We start from the raw sequence: 18,561 nt of genomic DNA, 5'->3' as shown, positions 1-18,561 counted from the left end.
CTGAGGTTGGCAAACAGAACAAATCGTATCATATTCTTGCATTCATTAAGTTATTGTACTGTATCTAAGGTGGAGAGGTCACTGGCGCAGCTCTGCCCCCCCAGTGGCTGTTTCCACTCTGACACAGGACACGCGTGCATGACGATCCAACCAAACAGTGTTTAAGCATAAATCTCTTTATACTGAAATAAGGCTTGTTGAGGTAAAGCATCCCAAGCAGACACTCTTATTCAAATGCTTTGTCCTCTAGCTCAGGGACACTGCGCATCTCAGTGCCCCCCTCCCCGTGTGTCGGTGCGCAGACTCATTTAACAGCCCGAGGAATATAAACAAGCAAAGGAAACTATAGCTGTATTAAATCAAGCCCCGCGTTTAGCCCACATATTGGGAGCCAAGTTTCTCCGCACAGTCCAGGAATCTCTAAACAGGGTATAGAGGTCTTTCAGTAGTCCCCCCCCCTTTTTTCCCTATCTCAAAGCCCGGATTGGTCACAGTGAGACTCATTTGCATGCCTCGCCGTATAAACCCTCCTGCAGACACTGCAGCCCTCTTGCGCTGAGAGAGCAGCACACCTCCAGTCGAGAGAGAGCGGAGCGCATCCAGAGTGCGCATTGAAAGACATATGGAATATTTATTGCAGGCTTTATATTAACAAAAACAACCCCGGATAGTTGATTAGGGGGCGGAAGGAACATTTTTTTTCCTTAGGTGTGTTTGGTTTAAACTTTGAGTTGGACTCAGTGAGGACAGTTTGCTGAATTTCATAATATTTAGGAGTGAAGGTGTCAAGATGGGAGAAACAGGGTGGAACGGGCTGTTGGTGCTAGTGTGCGTCTCTTTGACAAGCCTGGCTGTTGTCACACAAGGAAAGACGGTGAAATATCAGACATTTGAGGAAGACGCACCAGGGACGGTAATTGGAAACTTAAACAAGGATACTTCCTCGTCTCCCTCTTCTTCGAGGAACAGTTTCAGGATGATGAAACAGTTCAACTCGTCTTTCATCCGTCTGAGAGAGAGCGACGGACAGCTGACCATAGGAGAAAGGATAGACAGAGAGCGGATCTGCAAACACACCCTGCACTGCCTCATCGCTTTCGACGTGGTCAGCTTCTCTAAAGAGCAGTTCAAACTCATTCATGTCGAGGTGGAGGTCAAGGACATCAACGACAACTCCCCCGAGTTCCCCCGGAAAGAGTCGAGTCTGGAGATCTCCGAGAACACAGCGGTGGGCACGCGGATCCCCCTGGACTTTGCCGTGGATGAGGATGTTGGGGTGAACTACATCCAAAGCTACCAAATCTCTGTAAACAGCCACTTTTCAATCGACGTGCTCAGCAGGGCCGACGGGGTTAAATATGCGGAGTTGGTGCTCATGAAGGAGCTGGACCGGGAGACGCAAGCTTCTTACGCGCTGGAGCTGGTCGCGATGGACGGCGGCAACCCGTCCCGCAGCGGAACTACGCGCATCAACATCAAGGTGAAAGACTACAACGACAACAGCCCGGTGTTCGACAGGAGCAGCTTCTCCGTGGACCTGCCCGAGGACGCACCGGTGGGCACCCTCTTACTGGACCTGAATGCCGAGGACCCGGACGAAGGGCTGAATGGGGAGGTGGTGTACGGGTTCGGTAACCAGGTGCCCCCAGAAATACGACAACTCTTCAGAGTGGACAGAAAAACTGGGCGGCTCACTTTGGAGAGCCCGGTTGACTTTGAAAGTAAGACCACGTACGAATTTGACGTCCAGGCCACCGACCTGGGTCCGAATCCGAGCCCGGCTATCTGCAAAATTGTAGTGCAGGTGCAGGACGTTAATGACAACGCTCCGGAGATTTCAATCACCCCAATGACATCCATCACGGCGGGAATAGCGTACATAACTGAGGCGGCAGCCAGAGAGAGTTTCGTGGCTCTGGTCAGCACCTCGGACAGAGACGCTGGCGCTAACGGGCAGGTGCACTGCACACTTTACGGACACGATCACTTCAGACTGCAGCAGGCGTACGAGGATAGCTTCATGATTGTGAGTACCAGCCCTCTGGACCGGGAGAAAATTCCTGAGTATAACCTCACAGTAGTGGCGGAGGATTTGGGCTCTCCTCCCTTCAGGACCATCACTCAGTACACCATCAGACTAACAGATGAGAACGATAATGCTCCGGTGTTCAGTAAGCCTGTTTACGAAGTATCGGTGGTGGAGAACAACGCACCTGGCGCGTACATCACCACAGTAGTGGCGCGGGACGTGGATATGGGGTCAAACGGGAAGGTCACTTACAAACTAGCGGACACTTATTTCATGGGTTCCCCCATTTCCACCTTTGTGTCTTTGGACCCTGCTAGCGGGTCACTTTACGCACTCCGGAGCTTCAACTATGAAGTTATGAAGCAGCTGGAGCTCCGAATTACTGCCAGCGACGGCGGCTCTCCGCCCCTGTCCGGCAGCGCCAATGTCTATGTGAGGATAGTGGACCAGAATGATAACGCACCGTTCATCACGCAGCCGGCTCTAAATAACGGCTCCGCTGAAGTCCTCCTGCCCCGGGACGCACCGAGCGGCTACGTCATCACCCGCGTGGAGGCGCGGGATGCTGATGAGGGTGTGAACGCGGAGCTGTCCTATGGGTTGGCCACCGGTGAACCCTCCGTGTTCTCCGTTAACAAAGCAACTGGGGAGATCTACCTGAACCAGGTGCTGAGCCACGACGTTGATGAAACCCTGAGCGTGACCGTGACCGTGAGCGACAACGGGAGGCCCGCGCTCACCTCTACCGCCACACTCCACTTCCTCATCATCGCGGGCTCACCGCCGAGCGACAGAACAATGTACCAGCCAGGCAGCGGGGAGGAGGTGCACGCGCAGTGGGACCTGTCGGTGGTGATTATCGTTGTCCTCGCGGGGAGCTGCACTCTCCTGCTGCTCGCCATCATCCTCATCGCCACCACCTGCAACCGGCGCAAGCGGGATAAAAGCGGAGATGACAGCGACTCATACGGGGAGAAGGACATGGAGCGGGGTAGGAACCACGTGGTGGACAACCCGCTTCTACCTCTCCACGGAGCCGGGGGAGAAGCGGGTTTTGACGGACACTCCTACAGCAGCCAACCCGTGGGTTTCACCTCGGCTCACCCTGGGGGCAGCGACATGTGTTCGGCCTCAGAGGACGGCAGCGAAGTGCCCTGTGTGTATGACTCAGACAACAACAGCAAGCTCCGAGGGAATAAACATGAGGTCAGACGCACCTTTGGGACAGTGTGCTCAGGGAGGGCGGGGAAGAGAAGTGGCACATAACAAGCAGACACTAACCTCTGTTTTCTCTTCTCTCCTCCTGCAGGGCTACTCCACTCTGCCTGGGTATGGGAATGGCAAAGAGGCTGTGAGGCCAATCACCATCTGGAAGGGCAACTCTTACACCACCATCTCTGCCAGGGACCCAGCCTTCAGTGGCAAAGACAGTGGCAAAGGGGACAGTGACTTCAATGACAGTGACAGTGATGTCAGTGGAGACACTGGCCTGAAGAAAGATGGGGCAGCAGTTCCTCCCATGGGTGGCCAAAATGGTAAGAGCAAATAAAACAAACAAAAATGCTCAAATCATTATCAGATGAGATGTGAGCTTGTTGGTGTGCACCAATCTGAATCTAACTCCTTTTTCTCACTTTCCTCCCTTCCAGCTCTGTGGGCTTGTACCAGTGAGTGTAAGGTCCTGGGTCACTCAGATCGCTGTTGGAGCCCCTCGGCAGTAAGAGCCAATGCAGCCCCATCTCCAGCTCCGACCCTCTCTTCCTTCAGCAGTCTCTCCAAAACTGCCTCCCTGCCTCGAGATCCCCACCGTAGAGATAACTACTACCAGGCCCACATCCCCAAAACTGTGGGGCTGCAGAGCGTGTACGAGAAGGTGTTGCACAGAGAGTACGACTATGTTCTGGTCACGCCACCCAGACCTGTGAGGGTGCAGGAGATCAGTGATATAACCATTCCTGTTTACACTCCGACCCCAACACACTGTCCCAACAATGATGACTAAAACAGACAACCACACACACACACACACAAACACACACCTAAGTTCACTCTCAAAGAACTGTATAGTGTGTTCGGACTTTAATTTATATTTAATTGACAATGAGAATAATGTAACTAGTCAAAGTTATTTGTTGTTGAGAGTGTGCACACATGTTGATGTCCTCATATTTTGTTTGTTTTAATGTAGAAGCCACCTTTGAAGTCCATCCAATCACTCTGAGACATTTTGCTGGACTTGATGTGTATCATATGCAAGATTTGTACATAGAGAGATTTTTATTTTTTTATGAAAGTATAATGAAGCAAAGATGTGTACATACAAATTGTAATTATTGCTCTTTATGCATGCTTACTATTTAAAATGGCCCCAGAATCTGTTCTCATGGAGGGCTGGTGACCCATAATGTATCAAGTTGACAGCAATGTATGAGATGGCTCAATGCAATAATAAATAACTGTACAGGTTTTTATTATTAATATTATCACAATGCCCTGAAAGGAAATAAACTTTAAAAATGCTCTTCTGAAAATGCGAGCTGAGTGGTAATGAGGGTGAGCAGGATTTTGGGGGGAGTGTTTCGCATGAGTCTTGTAAAAACCAACAGGCGTCGCTGTTATTGCAGTAGTGAGCCTCTGTCCTTGCAGCCCACTGAAGAAGGTCAGTTAAGTTTTTTCCCTCTGTGAATACGATTTTCGCTGGTGAGATGCCAGAGCAGACGCCAAGGTTTTTGAGCACATCACTCTCATGCATATCGAGCAAAACCTTCATCGTTAGTCTTTTCACTTTCATGCACTTAATAACTACATTTATTTTCGCAGGACCCGCATGTTAATAGCATACATGAATTAAAGATATGTTCAGGTTTCCTTTATATAAATCATTAAAACTTGAAGGGTGAGCTTATGTGATACACATACAGAGAGTGGCTACGCGTAAAGGCGCGTCTGCTGTGTGTGTCTTCTGAGCTTCCATACATCAGAAGAGTCTAAGAATAAGTTTGACGGTGCACGCAGGCATCCAAACGCACGTGTGCTTTTTTGTCAAAGTACATGAAGTCCTTGTGGGGAAAGCTTCCTGTTATCCTGTCAGGATGTTTTTGTCGATCTGCCAAATGCGCACCGTGCGCCCCTTACGTAATTCCGTCATTATCATTCATGGATTCAGGGCATTTTTAATAACAGCAACGACAGCCCTGGACGCAGACACACTGTGTATGTGTGTGGGGTGGGAATCTGTCCAACAAGCTGCTGCTTTTGCACACTGCCATGTAAATACACAGTCTCCAGGGTGTGAAGAAAACGCGCGACATTCCGCCAGTCACCTTTGACCCGAAACAGTCTGCAGAGGTTTTGAGAAACAGCGAGGGAAGGAGGGAGGGGAGGTGTGCAAAGGTGATACGGGGAGACAGCCTCATCCTTTCCTCATCCTGCTGTATAGATCTCAGTCCGCCCTGCGAGGTTGTCGTAAAGTCATATGAAATTCTGAGGATCGTAGCACGAATCAAACTCATGCAAGTTACATGAGCAGCCTATATGAACTTCAAAGAGGGGGGAAAAATCATTAATGATTTTCTGAAGGAGGTATAAAACTTCTGGCCCATTAGAGGTTGCTGCATATGATGGTCAGCTGGGGGTTAGAGTTTTACCTTTAAAGTCAGGAAAGTTGTTTCTGCACGACGGCAAAAAAAAAAAAAAAAAAAAAGAAAGAAAGAAAAAGTGGACTTACGTGCCTGTGTGCCTGAGGAGTGTCCATCCTCCCCCTCCTCTGAAAGAGAGAGAGAGAGGGAGAGGGAGACAGGGAGAGAGAGGGAGAGGACTGAGGGCTCCTCAGGTGTTTGGCTGCAGTTATGGCTGAGAGCTCAGAGAAAGTACCGATTGCCTCGGCGGGACCAGAGGACCTGCATCAGTTCATGCCTCCGGTGAGTTCTACAGGCCAGCACGGCCGCTGCACTACACGATGCAGGCTGCTGTGCATGTGTGTGTGGGCCAGTCAAGGTTCAAGACTAAAACTGTTTCAGTTTGATGACCTCTCAAAGTCTGGATAAATAACTCAGAACAGCTTAAATATTGCACTGCCACATGACTGGCATTCTCAAAAGTTAGCGGTGTTGTTGTGCCGTGTTATCATTTTTAGGGGGTTCGTTTGTTTTTACTATAGGCCTACTCCGCAGTGGCGGTCAAACCCGCCGCCACCGGCCGCCTCCTGAAGGCCGGGGTCGCGGTGCTCATAGCCGGAGCCCTCTTGCTTCTGCTGGGAGCCGTAGGAGCTTTCTACTTCTGGAACAACAATGAAAAACACGTAAGAGTGATACTTTACTGTTGGTTATGTATTCATTCAATCTTTCAACTGTATGGAAATATTAGAGAGAAAAGGGCAGCAGCATCTTCAAAATGACCTCAAACTGTGTTATTGTTCAACTATAGCCAATACACTAATGAATATACGCAGCTTTCTGATTTTATTTAGACATTTATCAGATCTTTACACATAATAAAATATTCTTGAGGACTGGGTGCAGCAGAGCCTTTAAAGACTATTCCTTTCGTTTCCATGCACATCCACAAAAGATCCATTTAAAATAAGTGGCCCTGCTACCAAAGAAAACAGCTCCCCCACTCTATAAAACTAACATCCCTTAATTGAAGACATTGTTGAAGCAAGCTGTTTGAAATTAGGAACAAGTGAAATGTAGTCATCACTGGTAGTTTTTTTTTTTTTTTTTTAAAATTGTTTAAATTAAAAAAGTCTCTGCAGACTAAAGCAGTTCTTCAAGATGGGTTATTTTTGCAGTGTAGGCAAACAGTAAAAATGTAAATGAAACACTTCATTTCATGGTACAGTCTGAGGCAGAGCATGGTGAATGGAGGCGTTGTGTGAGTGTGTGGTGTGTGTTGGAGGATCCTGGCTGGGTGGAAAGGAGGGGTGGGTGGAGAGTTTTCAGGGTCCAGCTGATGCTCCAGGGGCAAGAGGTGTAAGAAATGAGAGGCAAAATTTTGCTTTCTGAGCGTGTTTTTTCCCCAGTAAGAAGTTAGAAAATGTTATTAATGCATGATGGAAAGGCTCTGTAGGTGGGTAATTACATTACTGGGAGCTGTGAGGGTAGTATTCTTCTGAAGAGTATTTGAGGGGGGAAAAAAAGAGGTGGAAGGTGTGAGGAGAAGTCACGGGGTAAGATTAGAGAAGGAGGGAGAGTGAAAGAGAGAGTGCCTGGGGTGGGGTGAGTCCCAGGACTTTCATGCCAGTCAAAAAACTTGTGTGTGTCTGTGTGTGCACAGGTCTACAATGTGCACTACAGTATGAGCATCAACGGCAAAGTGGAGGAAGGTTCAATGGAGATCGATACAGCCAATAACATGGAGAGATTCAGCACCGGCAGCGGGGCGGACGAGGCTGTGGAGGTCCATGACTTTGAGATTGTGAGTTCAGTTCAAAGTAACCAAATTTAAAAAATAAATAAATAAATGATGCATCAGGAGCCTGTTCAAAGCATCAGAGGGAAAAAAGTCGATCAGATTGGTCGAAGCTCTCAGCTCATTATCACAGTGCAGAAATTAAGAACAAGCCGGCAAGTTATCCCCTCAGGGGCAATCAGTGTCAAGATGCACTGTCCCTCCAATTTTCATTACATTCAGACTGGTGGTTTTTGACCTTTAATTAAAGTGCCCCAACCAGGCCAATCAAACTAGTGAAGCAGCAGTTTTAGCCTTTTAAGTATTAAAATTTTGACCTTTAATCACAGTGTCCCCGTGATTGTATTTTCTTAATCGGAAAAGCGCTCAAATTCAGAACTGCCCTAAATTTGATCAAATTCCTGACAGATTTTATTTGTGATATATTTTTAATGTACAACTTCAGATCACTGAGAAAAAAAAAATACAGGATAATGTCTGCAGAAGTTAAGTTAGGAGATATAAGATGCAGCATACATCTTTTTGCTTGCGTCCCCCATCCCCCTTTTCCTTGATTCTTCCAGGGGATCACAGGGATCCGGTTTTCAGGAGGAGAGAAGTGCTACATCAAGACACAGGTGAAAGCTCATCTGCCAGATGTGGAGGCTCTGAACAAGGACTCGGTGACATTTGAGCTGGTGGGTTGATTTTGTGTTATATGTTTTAGCTCTATGTTGCCAATGTGTGTGTGATGAATTCAGTCACCTGCAGGGCTTTCTGCTCAGTGTGGGCCTTCCTTCAGCCTAAACAAGAATTTTGGTAAGCTTTGGTTGTAGGTACTTTCCTGTGCTTCTGCTGTATTTTACAAATCCAGATCTCACTGGACAGTTTGGATTTCCTCTGAGTTTTCTTTTTAAAACAATAATAATAGTGATTTATTTTTTCTTTACAGACAAGAACTTCTCTTAGTGTTTATCTTCCTTCATGCCAGCAGTGTGGCAGTATTGTGTGCTAATCCATCACGTCGGTCCTCACAGAAATATGGCAACTCCTGTTTTCCCATGAAATTATGCCCAATCCTTTATGACCTCCAGTAAATGAATTAACCAGTAAAATCCGTTTTTTTTTGTTTAGAATTCCAGCTGCTGCAAATTTGGAATCAGGTGGTGCGATATATGAGATGTCTGGTCCTCAAAGGGTGGGTTTGACCCATACCCAAAGGGTGCTCAGAATAATCTGCTATAAATCATAAAATTAGGCTGAATCCTTTAAAAACTATAAGGGCACTCAGTAGAGGACATACCTCGCCCACCCCAAATTTTCTATGTAGCAATACTACGCTACAATAGATACCACTCAATGTTGTCATACTCAAACATAAATAATTTTCAGCATTCTGCATCATTAGACCTGGAATTGTCCTTCCATCATGAACAGACTTTGCCAAATGACCAAAGTTATGGTCACGCTGCACCTTTGTTCTTTTTAGAGGACTCTGACTCATCCTCATGAGGTTAGATGCAAATATGTGAAAGTTATCCCTATCTAACAATGGTGGAGAATCCTTTTACAAAGTCCTGGATCCAGATCATGATCCGGATCACCATCAAAATTTTATCCATTAATAATTTTCCCAGTTAACCTGTTAACAGACAGACCAATGCGTCCGAAAACACAACAGTGGGCGAGGTAAAAAGTGCATATATAAGAATGGGAATCATTTATGCAAACAACACAACATATTGTGTCTCTCTCACTTTATCCTTGGGCCAACATGGTTGTGGCTTGCTAGTTTGTGATGAAAGGTTAACTATTCCTTATGTGCTGTAACTTAGGCGAGTAGCCATGTAGCTAGTGGGCAAGTATGGAAAAATATTTGAATCAGCTGCTACAGTCAAGTGAAGCTAAGTCCAAACCAGCTAAGCTAGTGTGGAGATTAGGAAGAGTTTCTTTGTTCCCTGTAAACGGTACCCACCTGTGAATTTGAGAGCCCGTCATATACTACTACAAAAGCTATAAGCGCTGTTTTGTTCACTTCTCCCAAAATATTAAAAAATTAATACTTGGGTCCAAATTTTGCTTTAGTCTGTAGTTTTGCAAACTTTATACCAATTATCAGATGTTGGGCAGGTTAAAATGTTACGCTAACATTGCTAATATTAAACTAAACATTACCATTTAAAGTATTTTAGCATAAAGCACTGCAGTAGGCCTACTGTTAGCACGCTCTTTTATCAATCAGCAGCGAACAATTTTGACACTGTGGTTCTTGCAAAGATCTGCATTATTTTCACTTTCTAAAAACACGAGAGCTAAAACAGAGACAGATTTTGCAGGAGAATATTGTTAGCCTTACACTGTAATTGCCTAAGTCATTTTTTTTAAGTCTTCAGAAAAAAAGGAAAGATTTTTTTCACAGTGTTAGCAAAGCAGAGGGAGGCGGATATCTCAGTACAACTTAGCCAATTATGCTGTGAGGCTAACAATACGCTAAAGGCATATTTCTAATGGAATCACTCAACAGACTTTTCACTGCAAGCTGCATTTCCTGTTTCACACATATTCATACAACACTCTGCGCATTTAAACACATTTAGACTTATGGACAATTTTGAATCAGTTAAATCTGGCTAAACAAAGATGGTGATTCAAAATAAAACTATTACTGACAATTACAATTTATAAAGCTCTCATAAAGTATTTCTGATTAATACTAAGATATGTATAAGTGCACTGGGTGTTCACATTTCATATGATGCTGGTATACGAAGGGCTGTCGATGTGACTTTTGCGTGTGGCTTCCCATCATATAATTCGGACTCTATTAAGATTTAGAAATAAACGCAGCAGGTCTTCACTCAATGCGAGGATTGTAATCACCAGTGCCACAGCTTGTGATTGTTCAATTGAGGCTGGCTGATAATTAAAATCATTTAGTTCTGCATAAGCCTCACATCCACATAAATCCACATCAACAAAATTGCTCTCGTGAACATGCAGACGCATAAACACTCACATGTGCACATTCGCACGCGCGCAAACACAATTAATTATCACGCAGGGCTGCTCTTATTGCCTCTGTCTGCCTCATAAGCGATCATTTATTTCACGTTTGCGCTTTTGTGTGTGTTTGCGTTATTGCCTCTCTTTGCCTCATAAATGATCATTTGGACATTGTGTGTGTGTGTGTGTGTGTGTATGCGTTTGGAGACATGGAGATGTTGTTATAATGGTTGCTGCAGGCTGGTCATTTGCTATAATTTAGAGTGATGGCAAATATGGGTTAGATAAGCACACACACACACAGACACACAAACGTGCTTCTCCTTCCAGAGAGAGTGGGTCAGATAAACTCTTATCAGTCAGTCGAACAGTGAAGAAGGACCCCCGCTTTTATTTGTCCCTCCAGCAAATCATTTGAGCTGAGAAAGAAAACACACACACACAGACACACATACATCCTCCAACCTTTTAGAAACACAGAGTTTCTAAAAGGTTGGAGGATAACAGTCCATAAACATGGTCGTGGTTAGTGCAGCACAGCCCTGAGGAACAAACGCCTCTGGGCAAATTCACCCCCACAGATCCCCCACCCTTCCTTACCTGCAGGCTGTGGATACAGAGCATGTGTGTTTATTCAGTCTCTCCTCTGCAAACCTCATTAGTTTATCTGCAGAAACCTGCAAATTTAGGACATCTCTCCTTCCCTTCAGAAGCTGATGAGTTCTGACACTGTGTATACAGCGAAACATTCGCGCAAAAGGGAATCTGTATGCTAAAGCCTCGAGGGCTTCCTTTTACCACTCTATTTTATGTTCATATAAAAGCACTAACAGTGCGGTATTAATTCAGATTAGACTTGGGCAGGATGCAGAGAGTGGGGACTGTTTAAAAGATATCAGGATGCATAAATGATGTGATGCTACACCTTAGGCACCCGTGTGTGTGTGTGTGGTTTTTTTTTTACTAGTGTATCACCATCATCTGTTTTTTCACCCAAAAGGAGGACGAGGTGATGCCGGCCAAGTTTGACGATGATTTGATCTGGGTGGCGACTGACACGCCCCTGTCGGACTCCGGCTTCCTCAGCAACAAGATCAAGGACTTGTGTGGTGACCTGCCAATCTTCTGGCTCCGTCCCACCTACTCAAGTAGTAAGTAGATTTCTAATGGTAAAGATTTGAAAATATTAATCTGAAAGGAAAAATTTACCCTTCTTTTTTTTTACAATAACAAAGAGAACTCAGGTCAAATGGTCTCAAATATTTTCATTTAACATTGCAGCTGTTTAAGCTAGAGAGAGAAAAACAGGCTAAAAAGAAAGAAAAGCAGAAATCCTTTTGAGGTTTCTGAGCTGCTGAGTGTAGAAATTTTAGCATGCTGGGAGGTCAAAAGTTCTCAAAACACTATTTTCTTCTACTTCATCTGCGGACTTAAAAATGCTGCCAGAGAAATGGCTGTGCAATCAGAAGCCGTGCCACGTTAGTGCCATTCTGCTCCTAAATTTGGTCTGCTGTCAGATACTGAGAGTGTGATATGTGCAGGCGGCCAGAGGAAGAGGAGGGCTGCCCCCCGTCAGCGCCGCCAGGCAGCCGGAGCCGGGGGCGAGGAGGAAGAGGAGGACGTGGAGGCAGAGTTCAACCCAGAGAACCCCTATCAGGTGAGTCAGACAAATAAACAAGACTCACACGGTTCTTCTTTTTCTTCTTCTGTTGCGTTTATGTCCGGCCGCGGCTGCGCGACTGTCCGATCAAATCTGAGGGCTACCTGAGAAGGCTTTTCCCAAGGAGAATTTCTCACAGCTGTGCGAGCGGCAGCAGATGCCGAGGTCACAGTGGAGGGGCCTGGATTGTCACAGCAAATCTGAGTGTATGCGTGGGTGTGTTGTCTGTGCTTGCATTTTCTGTGCGTGGCTGTCCAAAGCACTCCTTTCAGCATTGAGGCTGTATGAATAATTCCACAACATCCCACCTCCTCCTCCTCTTCTTCAGCGGCCCCTTAGCCCCTGCTAAGCACACACAGACTCCCATACATACATATGCTCACCCCTTATTGCGGGGCCCATTTTTTTCTAACCCCCCCCCCCCCCCCCCCCCCCCCCCCCCCCCCAATCTGAACACACACACACACACACACACACACCCCACCCCCACTCCTGACAACCACAGAAGGGGGTAAACAGCCAGCGCTGTGCTGAAAAAGAAAATATTTGACAACAAAAACCCACATCTGACAACATCCCCTCCTCCCCATCCCAGCCTGTCGGAAATCCATTTTTAATTGGTTTGAAATGAGCTTTCTCCACCGCTCAAGATAGAACGCTACACTCTGACCGCTGTCCTCTCTTCCCTCCTCTCAGAGAGGCCTCGAGGGCGAGCAGGACACCATGAACATCGACCCCATGCTGGACCACCAGGGTGTGTGCTGCGCTGAGTGCCGCCGCAGCTATACCCACTGCCAGAGGATCTGTGAGCCTTTGGAAGGCTACCACCCGTGGCCATACCACTACAGAGGTTGCAGGGTGGCCTGTAGAATTATTATGCCCTGCAAATGGTGGGTGGCACGCATCATGGGTCTGGTGTGAGCCTCCCTGCCCACGTGAGAGATGGTAGAGTGCAGGAGGGATGGAAGGAAGGGAGGAGGGAGGGAGGGAGGGATGGGGGAGGGGAGACGAAGGATAAAGTTTAGAAAAGGGAGATGGTGGTTTCTTATCCTCATCTACTTCTCTCACCAAGTAACTGTGACCACACATGATCAGTGCATGGTAAAGATTCTAGGACAGTAATGATGTCACACGTAAAGGTACGCAGAGCTGGTCTTATTAAAAAAAAAAAAATACTAAAATGATGTGCAGCTCCACGCCATGACTGATGTAAAATGACACCCATTTAGGAAAAGCAGGTGAGCTTGTATTTATAGAGCTGATAAGTAGTATATTTCTTTCTGTAAATAAACGTATACTTCAATAGCTAAGTTAAGCCAATCGCTGGCTTGACTTGTATCTATTGCGTGTTTTTTTAACCCTCTCTTTCTCTTTTGCCTTCATGAGTAGCTCTCATTAGAACAATGTACTGTACGCTTCCTCCCAGAAACTTTCATCTCAGCGTAAAGCATTGAAGAAGTGATCTCAAAGTGCAATATCACTGAATAAACATTTTTTATTTTAAGTAAACATTAAAGTGTCCTCCCCTCTTCATTCTCTACTTGACCAAATGACTTTAGATCCTGTTTGTAAAGGCATCCCGCTGATACCGCTGAGTTTATTCAGGAACACCCTCTTTTTCTTTTCCACTCAAAAACAGTTTTGAGAAGTGTCACATCTGGCAGCTGCTCCAAAGGGATGAGCAAAAAGAAGTTTCCAGAGTTCTTTAATGTGAGAGTTGCAGCTCTAGAACTCTTTAATGAGACTAAAGACTCTGTAGCCGTCACGCTCCCAGATCTTACCCACGATGCAAAGCGCTTAGCTCCTTTTGATGTCACAGAGCCGCCTCAGGCGGGGGTAGGGGGTAAGGATGGGGGCGGTGTATTTGTGTGTGTCAGGGATAGTGGAGGAGTGAGTGTGTGTGTGAAAAAGTGTTACAAAGCTAAGAGTTCCATCCAGAGTCACAAATGGGTGTTTGATCGTCACGAGAGATGAAACGATGTGTGATGAATTTAACACTTAACTCAGTGTGAGAGGCTTGATGATGTGGTTAGGAGGCTGATCCATATTAATGCTCTCTTGCCTCGGCAGGACGCCCCCTCACAGTTTCGGCTGCCGCATATATGCGATAGGAGAGCAGGGGAGGCGCCCGCTCTCCTGCATCTCCAACTGTAAATCACCGCTGCACCTCAGGGCTGCATCCGCACCTGCTGGCCAAACGGCTCCGAGCTCTTCTGCTCGATACCAATTGAACCCGCAATACGCAAACCATATCCTCCAGCTGTCAACCATATCTCAACTGCCTGCACTCATATCAGTAATACCACATTTCATCGCTCGCAGCACATAATCACAGAGCACGGCTCTCTGTCGTAATATATTGCTGTTTTTGTGTTTGAGCAAGGCTTTCCGACCTCCCCCAAAACAGTTTCCGGGAGACAAGAAACCATAAAACACGAGGCCAAGTTTGTGAGCCAAATCTTTTATTTACACCGAAGCTTGAATCCCACCGAGGGAACGACCAGTGGTGAGCCAGACATGTCAAAGAGATTCCAGACAAGTCAGTTTGCTGTTTTTACGGAGTTCAAAAGAGGGAGAAAAAAAGAGCTCGAGTCGTGAAACACATTCATTGTTAGTTTGAACTGTGTTTCAACATCTCATATGTTTTAGCAACTTTACATTTTATACAAGCACTGATATAACAAGTCATAAAAGGCTTCCAAATAGAAAGGCTGTGGGTGTCTAGTGGAAAGACGGGAAAGTAGAAGTGAAGCATTTTATTTGTCAGCCCCATTTTAAGCCAGATCTCAGCTCCCTTTTGAGTTCATTGGCCTTTAAAAGAAATCAAGTAACGTGAGTCAATCCGTTCAACAGATTATCTTAATTAACTGACCGCATTTATTGTAGCGAGGAGGCCATATGTGGTTTGTTCAGGTGATAGTGGGATCCCTGCGGCTCCCTGCACTTAGTGAAAAACACCAGAGCAATGACAAGGAAGAGGCGAAGCAGCGGGCTGCCATGCAGGCTGCAGAGCAACGACGAGTCCCGCCGGAGCTCAGGTGGACAGATGTGAGGAAAGATGATGTTAAGGGGGGTGGGGGTGGGGGGGAGGTGCTCAGAACTTCTTATACTCTGCGTCATCGGGTGGTTTCACGTCCACTTTTCTGTTGCCTACATCTCTCCAGTTGGTGCTCAGGACCGTACCACCTGACTCCATCTGCAAATAGAGGAGAAATCACAGTATTTCATTAGCAGATATGCAATACGCTCTCTCTGCTAAAAAAAAAAAAAAAAAAAAAAAGGGAGCCTTTGATTAATCCACTGCAGCAGTACCGATGAACAAGCTGACCACTAATGAATCTAAACTTTTTATTGTCCTGATTTTTCACGACTTCATCTTTAAGATGTTTAAGTCAAATACAGAAATGACAGCTTGTTACTTTAAAACAACGCCAACTTCAGGCTGTATGTTGGAAATACTTTTTTTTTTGGAGTCGTTCTCTATCATCATGAGATCATATCATTAACGAATGCCGATACACGCCTTCATCCGTCAACATTTGGCTGCAATCATACACACTTCCTTCATTATGCTTTAATACATGCTCATTAACGAGACAATCTGTTCCTGCTGCATCAATCACCCCTGTGTGTGTGTGTGTTGCACGTCTTTCACTTAAAATAATGAGAATTGTGTAAATAATTACTGATGAAGCTTTGCGTTTTCGTAGCTTCACTAAAGCTCTAACTAAAGAAAATGGGAGCATTTTCGACCTGGAACTGATTCTCATGATTGTTGCTGCAATTAGATGTTTGTGTAAGGCTGTGGGCTGCTGTCAATTAAGAGCATGGGCATGCCAGAGAAGTATTAGTCAACAAGGAAAGTTTATTTGAGGGGTCAAAAGTCAAATTTATAATTGTATTGGCCAGTTCCACTTATTTTTTTTAAAGTCTGACCTCACAAATCTGATTTTGGCCCATTTTCTTTCCAAAAACTATAACTGAACTGCCTGGGTCTATAGAAAATCAGTTGATAATATCTTCCATTTTTCAAAAGATCTGAAAGGTTGTGCGCTAATTGGTCAACTTAACAGCTAGTCTGGGTTAGTTAAGCTGCCCTAGAGCTGTCAGCTGAATTTCCTCCTCCTGTTTTCAGACACACACAGATCTATCTGTCAGGGACAAGTTTTAAAAAGAATTTATGTGTGTGTGTGTGTGTGTGTGTGTGTGTGTGTGTGTGTGTGTGTGTGTGTGTGTGTGTGTGTTTATATTAGGGGTGGGACTTTAACGCCTTAATTTCGATTAATTAATTACGGGGAAATTAACGAATTAAAAATTTTAACGCATTTTAATCGCACTTTGCACCGTGGAACGTTTCTCAGTGCACAAGTTCCAGGCATACAGATTATATCGACGCACAATGTCCAGATACAGGGGCCGCATCGTTCGAAGGGCCCGGCCCACGTCCTTTGCAGCCCACGAAGACCGCAAAGATTGGAAGTGAGCGGCTAGCCTTCATATCAGCGTCACCTGCCCTCACCTCTGCGTAGCTCATGTCGCCTAGCAACCTGAGTGCGAAGCACAGCTGTGTAAAAGCAGCTGTTAAACGGAGAACGAACTTTTTCTCCTTTGTGTGGTTTAATTTTAAGTCTTTAATTCAAAATAAGCTGTTAAAACAAGCATAACACATTTCAACATCAAGGAGTACAGCTGAGAGAATGATTAATTTCCAACTATATTAAGTGAGACATTAATGTTGAATAAAACTATCCAGTTATGATGCTGAACTTTAATTTCAGGAGTTTGCTTATCACAGGAGCACTTCCACCCTTCATTGGTCTGTGTAGTAGACTGGTGGGAAAATAAACAAAATTTGAAGTTTAAGCTTATGTATATTGATTCATTCATCAACCAAATTTAAATTACTATTTCTCATGTCAAATACTGAAATGTGATTAAAATGTGATTCATTTTGATTAATTAATTACAAAGCTTGTAATTAATTAGATTAATTTTTTTAATCGAGTCCCACCCCTAATATATTATATATATATATATATATATATATATATATATATATGAAAAATGTGTGCAAAGAAAAAAAATGAAGAAATGTCTTTCTGTTCTGTTGATAACTAAAATTCGGAATCAAAAGGATAAATTATGCTGTGTGTCAGGGGCAGCTGTGGCTGAGGAGGTAGAGTGGGTGGTCTACCAATCGGAAGGTCAGTGGTTCACTTCCCGGCTCCTCCACTCTGCAAAATATTGAACTCCAACCTGCCCCAGTGGATGCAGAGTGTGAGTTTGTGTGTCAATGTTAGACAAGGTGCTTCAGTATAGGAAAAAAAGCACTTGTAAGACTGTGTGTGTGATTGAGTAAATGATACTTGAAATAAAAACTACTTTAAGTGCTCAGAGTAGGAAAGCACTAAATAATTACCATTTAAATCATGCAAATAAACAGCATAGATTAACACAAGTAAAATTTAACTTAAGTATGTGAAAATGATATCCTGTGGCAGCAAGAGACCAGATTGGAAGGATCTTGTGTAGCGTAAAAGTGTAGCAAAACAAATGGCCAGACGTGACCTGCTCAGGTTATAAAGATAAAACTTATCGATCTGTTGTGTGTCTCAGACTCCACTCCAAATGAAAGGTGGTCATCTAGACAAACACCAATATACCAATTCTACAACGGACATGGTGAAGGAAGAAAGAGGGAAAATAAAACTTTTCCTGTAAGAAAACGGGAGAAAAGATCACCGCGGTGAATGAGCACGTGCACTAATGTTCCCAACAGCACTCATCAATGTGAAAAATGTTAAACGCCACTTCTCAGAATACTCACAAAGGATTTGTTCATGGCTCGTTTGACCTCGTCCGAACCATCGGAATAGATTTGCTGGAAGAGCTTGTTGAGCGCTGCATCGCCTTCCAGCTTCTCATTTTTCTCCTCCTCATTTATGTCCACCACCAACTTGTCCCATTTGCAGGTGTAGTGGGACGATGTAGGGTACTGGTCTGGGGGAGAAAGAAAACTGAGTCAGGAAGGATGCAGTTTGCATAGTTTCACTAAAGACTGAATCAGCGAGACTGTACGCCTGCTCGGAGGCTGATTAGACAGACTGAGCGGGAATCTTCCACGAGTGTACCGAGCTGAAATAAAAACAGCTCAACGCTTCTGTGAAACACTTCAAAAGTTCATCGACGTTTTTAATTAAACACGCTGACTTTTATCATCTAATCACACCACAAGGAATTAAGTGTCGGTTCGTAACTAATTTCACTCTCTTTGCTCCCGAGTCGCCCGACTTCGATGGTGAAGAATCACATTGTGATTTGATTTCTATATTTTCTGGATGCAATACACCCACTATAATCCCAACAAGAGATGGAGAGGGGGGGGAGCGGGGGAATGTAATCCAGACGCAGATTTACATAAATACAGCAGCAGACGCACGGCAGACAGATTCAGGCCAAGTGTGGACAAACTGCAATG

General features: G+C 45.0%; 3 protein-coding genes across 3 annotated transcripts in view; 2 read left to right on the top strand and 1 right to left on the bottom strand.

Annotated features, from left to right (window-relative positions):
- Positions 1-567: 567 nt before the first annotated feature.
- LOC115795307 (protocadherin-8) lies at positions 568-4,507 on the top strand. Its single transcript, XM_030751129.1, has 3 exons — positions 568-3,235; positions 3,339-3,564; positions 3,679-4,507. The coding sequence occupies exons 1-3, from the start codon at positions 791-793 to the stop codon at positions 4,029-4,031; spliced, it is 3,024 nt and encodes a 1,007-aa protein (XP_030606989.1). The 5' UTR covers positions 568-790; the 3' UTR covers positions 4,032-4,507.
- A 1,272-nt stretch (positions 4,508-5,779) lies between these two features.
- Positions 5,780-13,386, top strand: LOC115796134 (leukocyte cell-derived chemotaxin 1). The gene is made up of 7 exons (XM_030752396.1): positions 5,780-5,949; positions 6,189-6,329; positions 7,307-7,447; positions 8,005-8,118; positions 11,424-11,574; positions 11,965-12,080; positions 12,780-13,386. The coding sequence occupies exons 1-7, from the start codon at positions 5,878-5,880 to the stop codon at positions 13,002-13,004; spliced, it is 960 nt and encodes a 319-aa protein (XP_030608256.1). The 5' UTR covers positions 5,780-5,877; the 3' UTR covers positions 13,005-13,386.
- Positions 13,387-14,528: 1,142 nt separating this feature from the next.
- The window catches only part of sugt1 (SGT1 homolog, MIS12 kinetochore complex assembly cochaperone), a 32,185-nt gene continuing 28,152 nt past the window's right edge, over positions 14,529-18,561 (bottom strand). The window contains 2 exon segments of the mRNA XM_030751691.1: positions 14,529-15,279; positions 17,911-18,083. Of these exon segments, the coding sequence (XP_030607551.1) occupies positions 15,178-15,279; positions 17,911-18,083 (275 nt within the window). The 3' untranslated portion in view covers positions 14,529-15,177.

Source organism: Archocentrus centrarchus, chromosome 17 (genome assembly GCF_007364275.1).
Source record: "Archocentrus centrarchus isolate MPI-CPG fArcCen1 chromosome 17, fArcCen1, whole genome shotgun sequence".
NCBI classification, from domain to species: Eukaryota; Metazoa; Chordata; class Actinopteri; order Cichliformes; family Cichlidae; genus Archocentrus; species Archocentrus centrarchus.
Note: the sequence above shows the minus strand (reverse complement) of the source record. Positions and strands in the feature narration are given on the sequence as shown.

Excerpts from the sequence above, each read along its gene's own strand:
- LOC115796134 (XM_030752396.1), top strand. The coding sequence starts at position 5,878 with ATGGCTGAGAGCTCAGAGAAAGTACCGATTGCCTCGGCGGGACCAGAG. Across the intron at positions 5,950-6,188 it reads TGCATCAGTTCATGCCTCCG|GCCTACTCCGCAGTGGCGGT; the intron begins GTGAGTTCTACA and ends TTTTTACTATAG. Across the intron at positions 12,081-12,779 it reads ACCCAGAGAACCCCTATCAG|AGAGGCCTCGAGGGCGAGCA; the intron begins GTGAGTCAGACA and ends CCCTCCTCTCAG.
- LOC115795307 (XM_030751129.1), top strand. The coding sequence starts at position 791 with ATGGGAGAAACAGGGTGGAACGGGCTGTTGGTGCTAGTGTGCGTCTCT. Across the intron at positions 3,236-3,338 it reads TCCGAGGGAATAAACATGAG|GGCTACTCCACTCTGCCTGG; the intron begins GTCAGACGCACC and ends CTCCTCCTGCAG. Across the intron at positions 3,565-3,678 it reads TCCCATGGGTGGCCAAAATG|CTCTGTGGGCTTGTACCAGT; the intron begins GTAAGAGCAAAT and ends CCTCCCTTCCAG.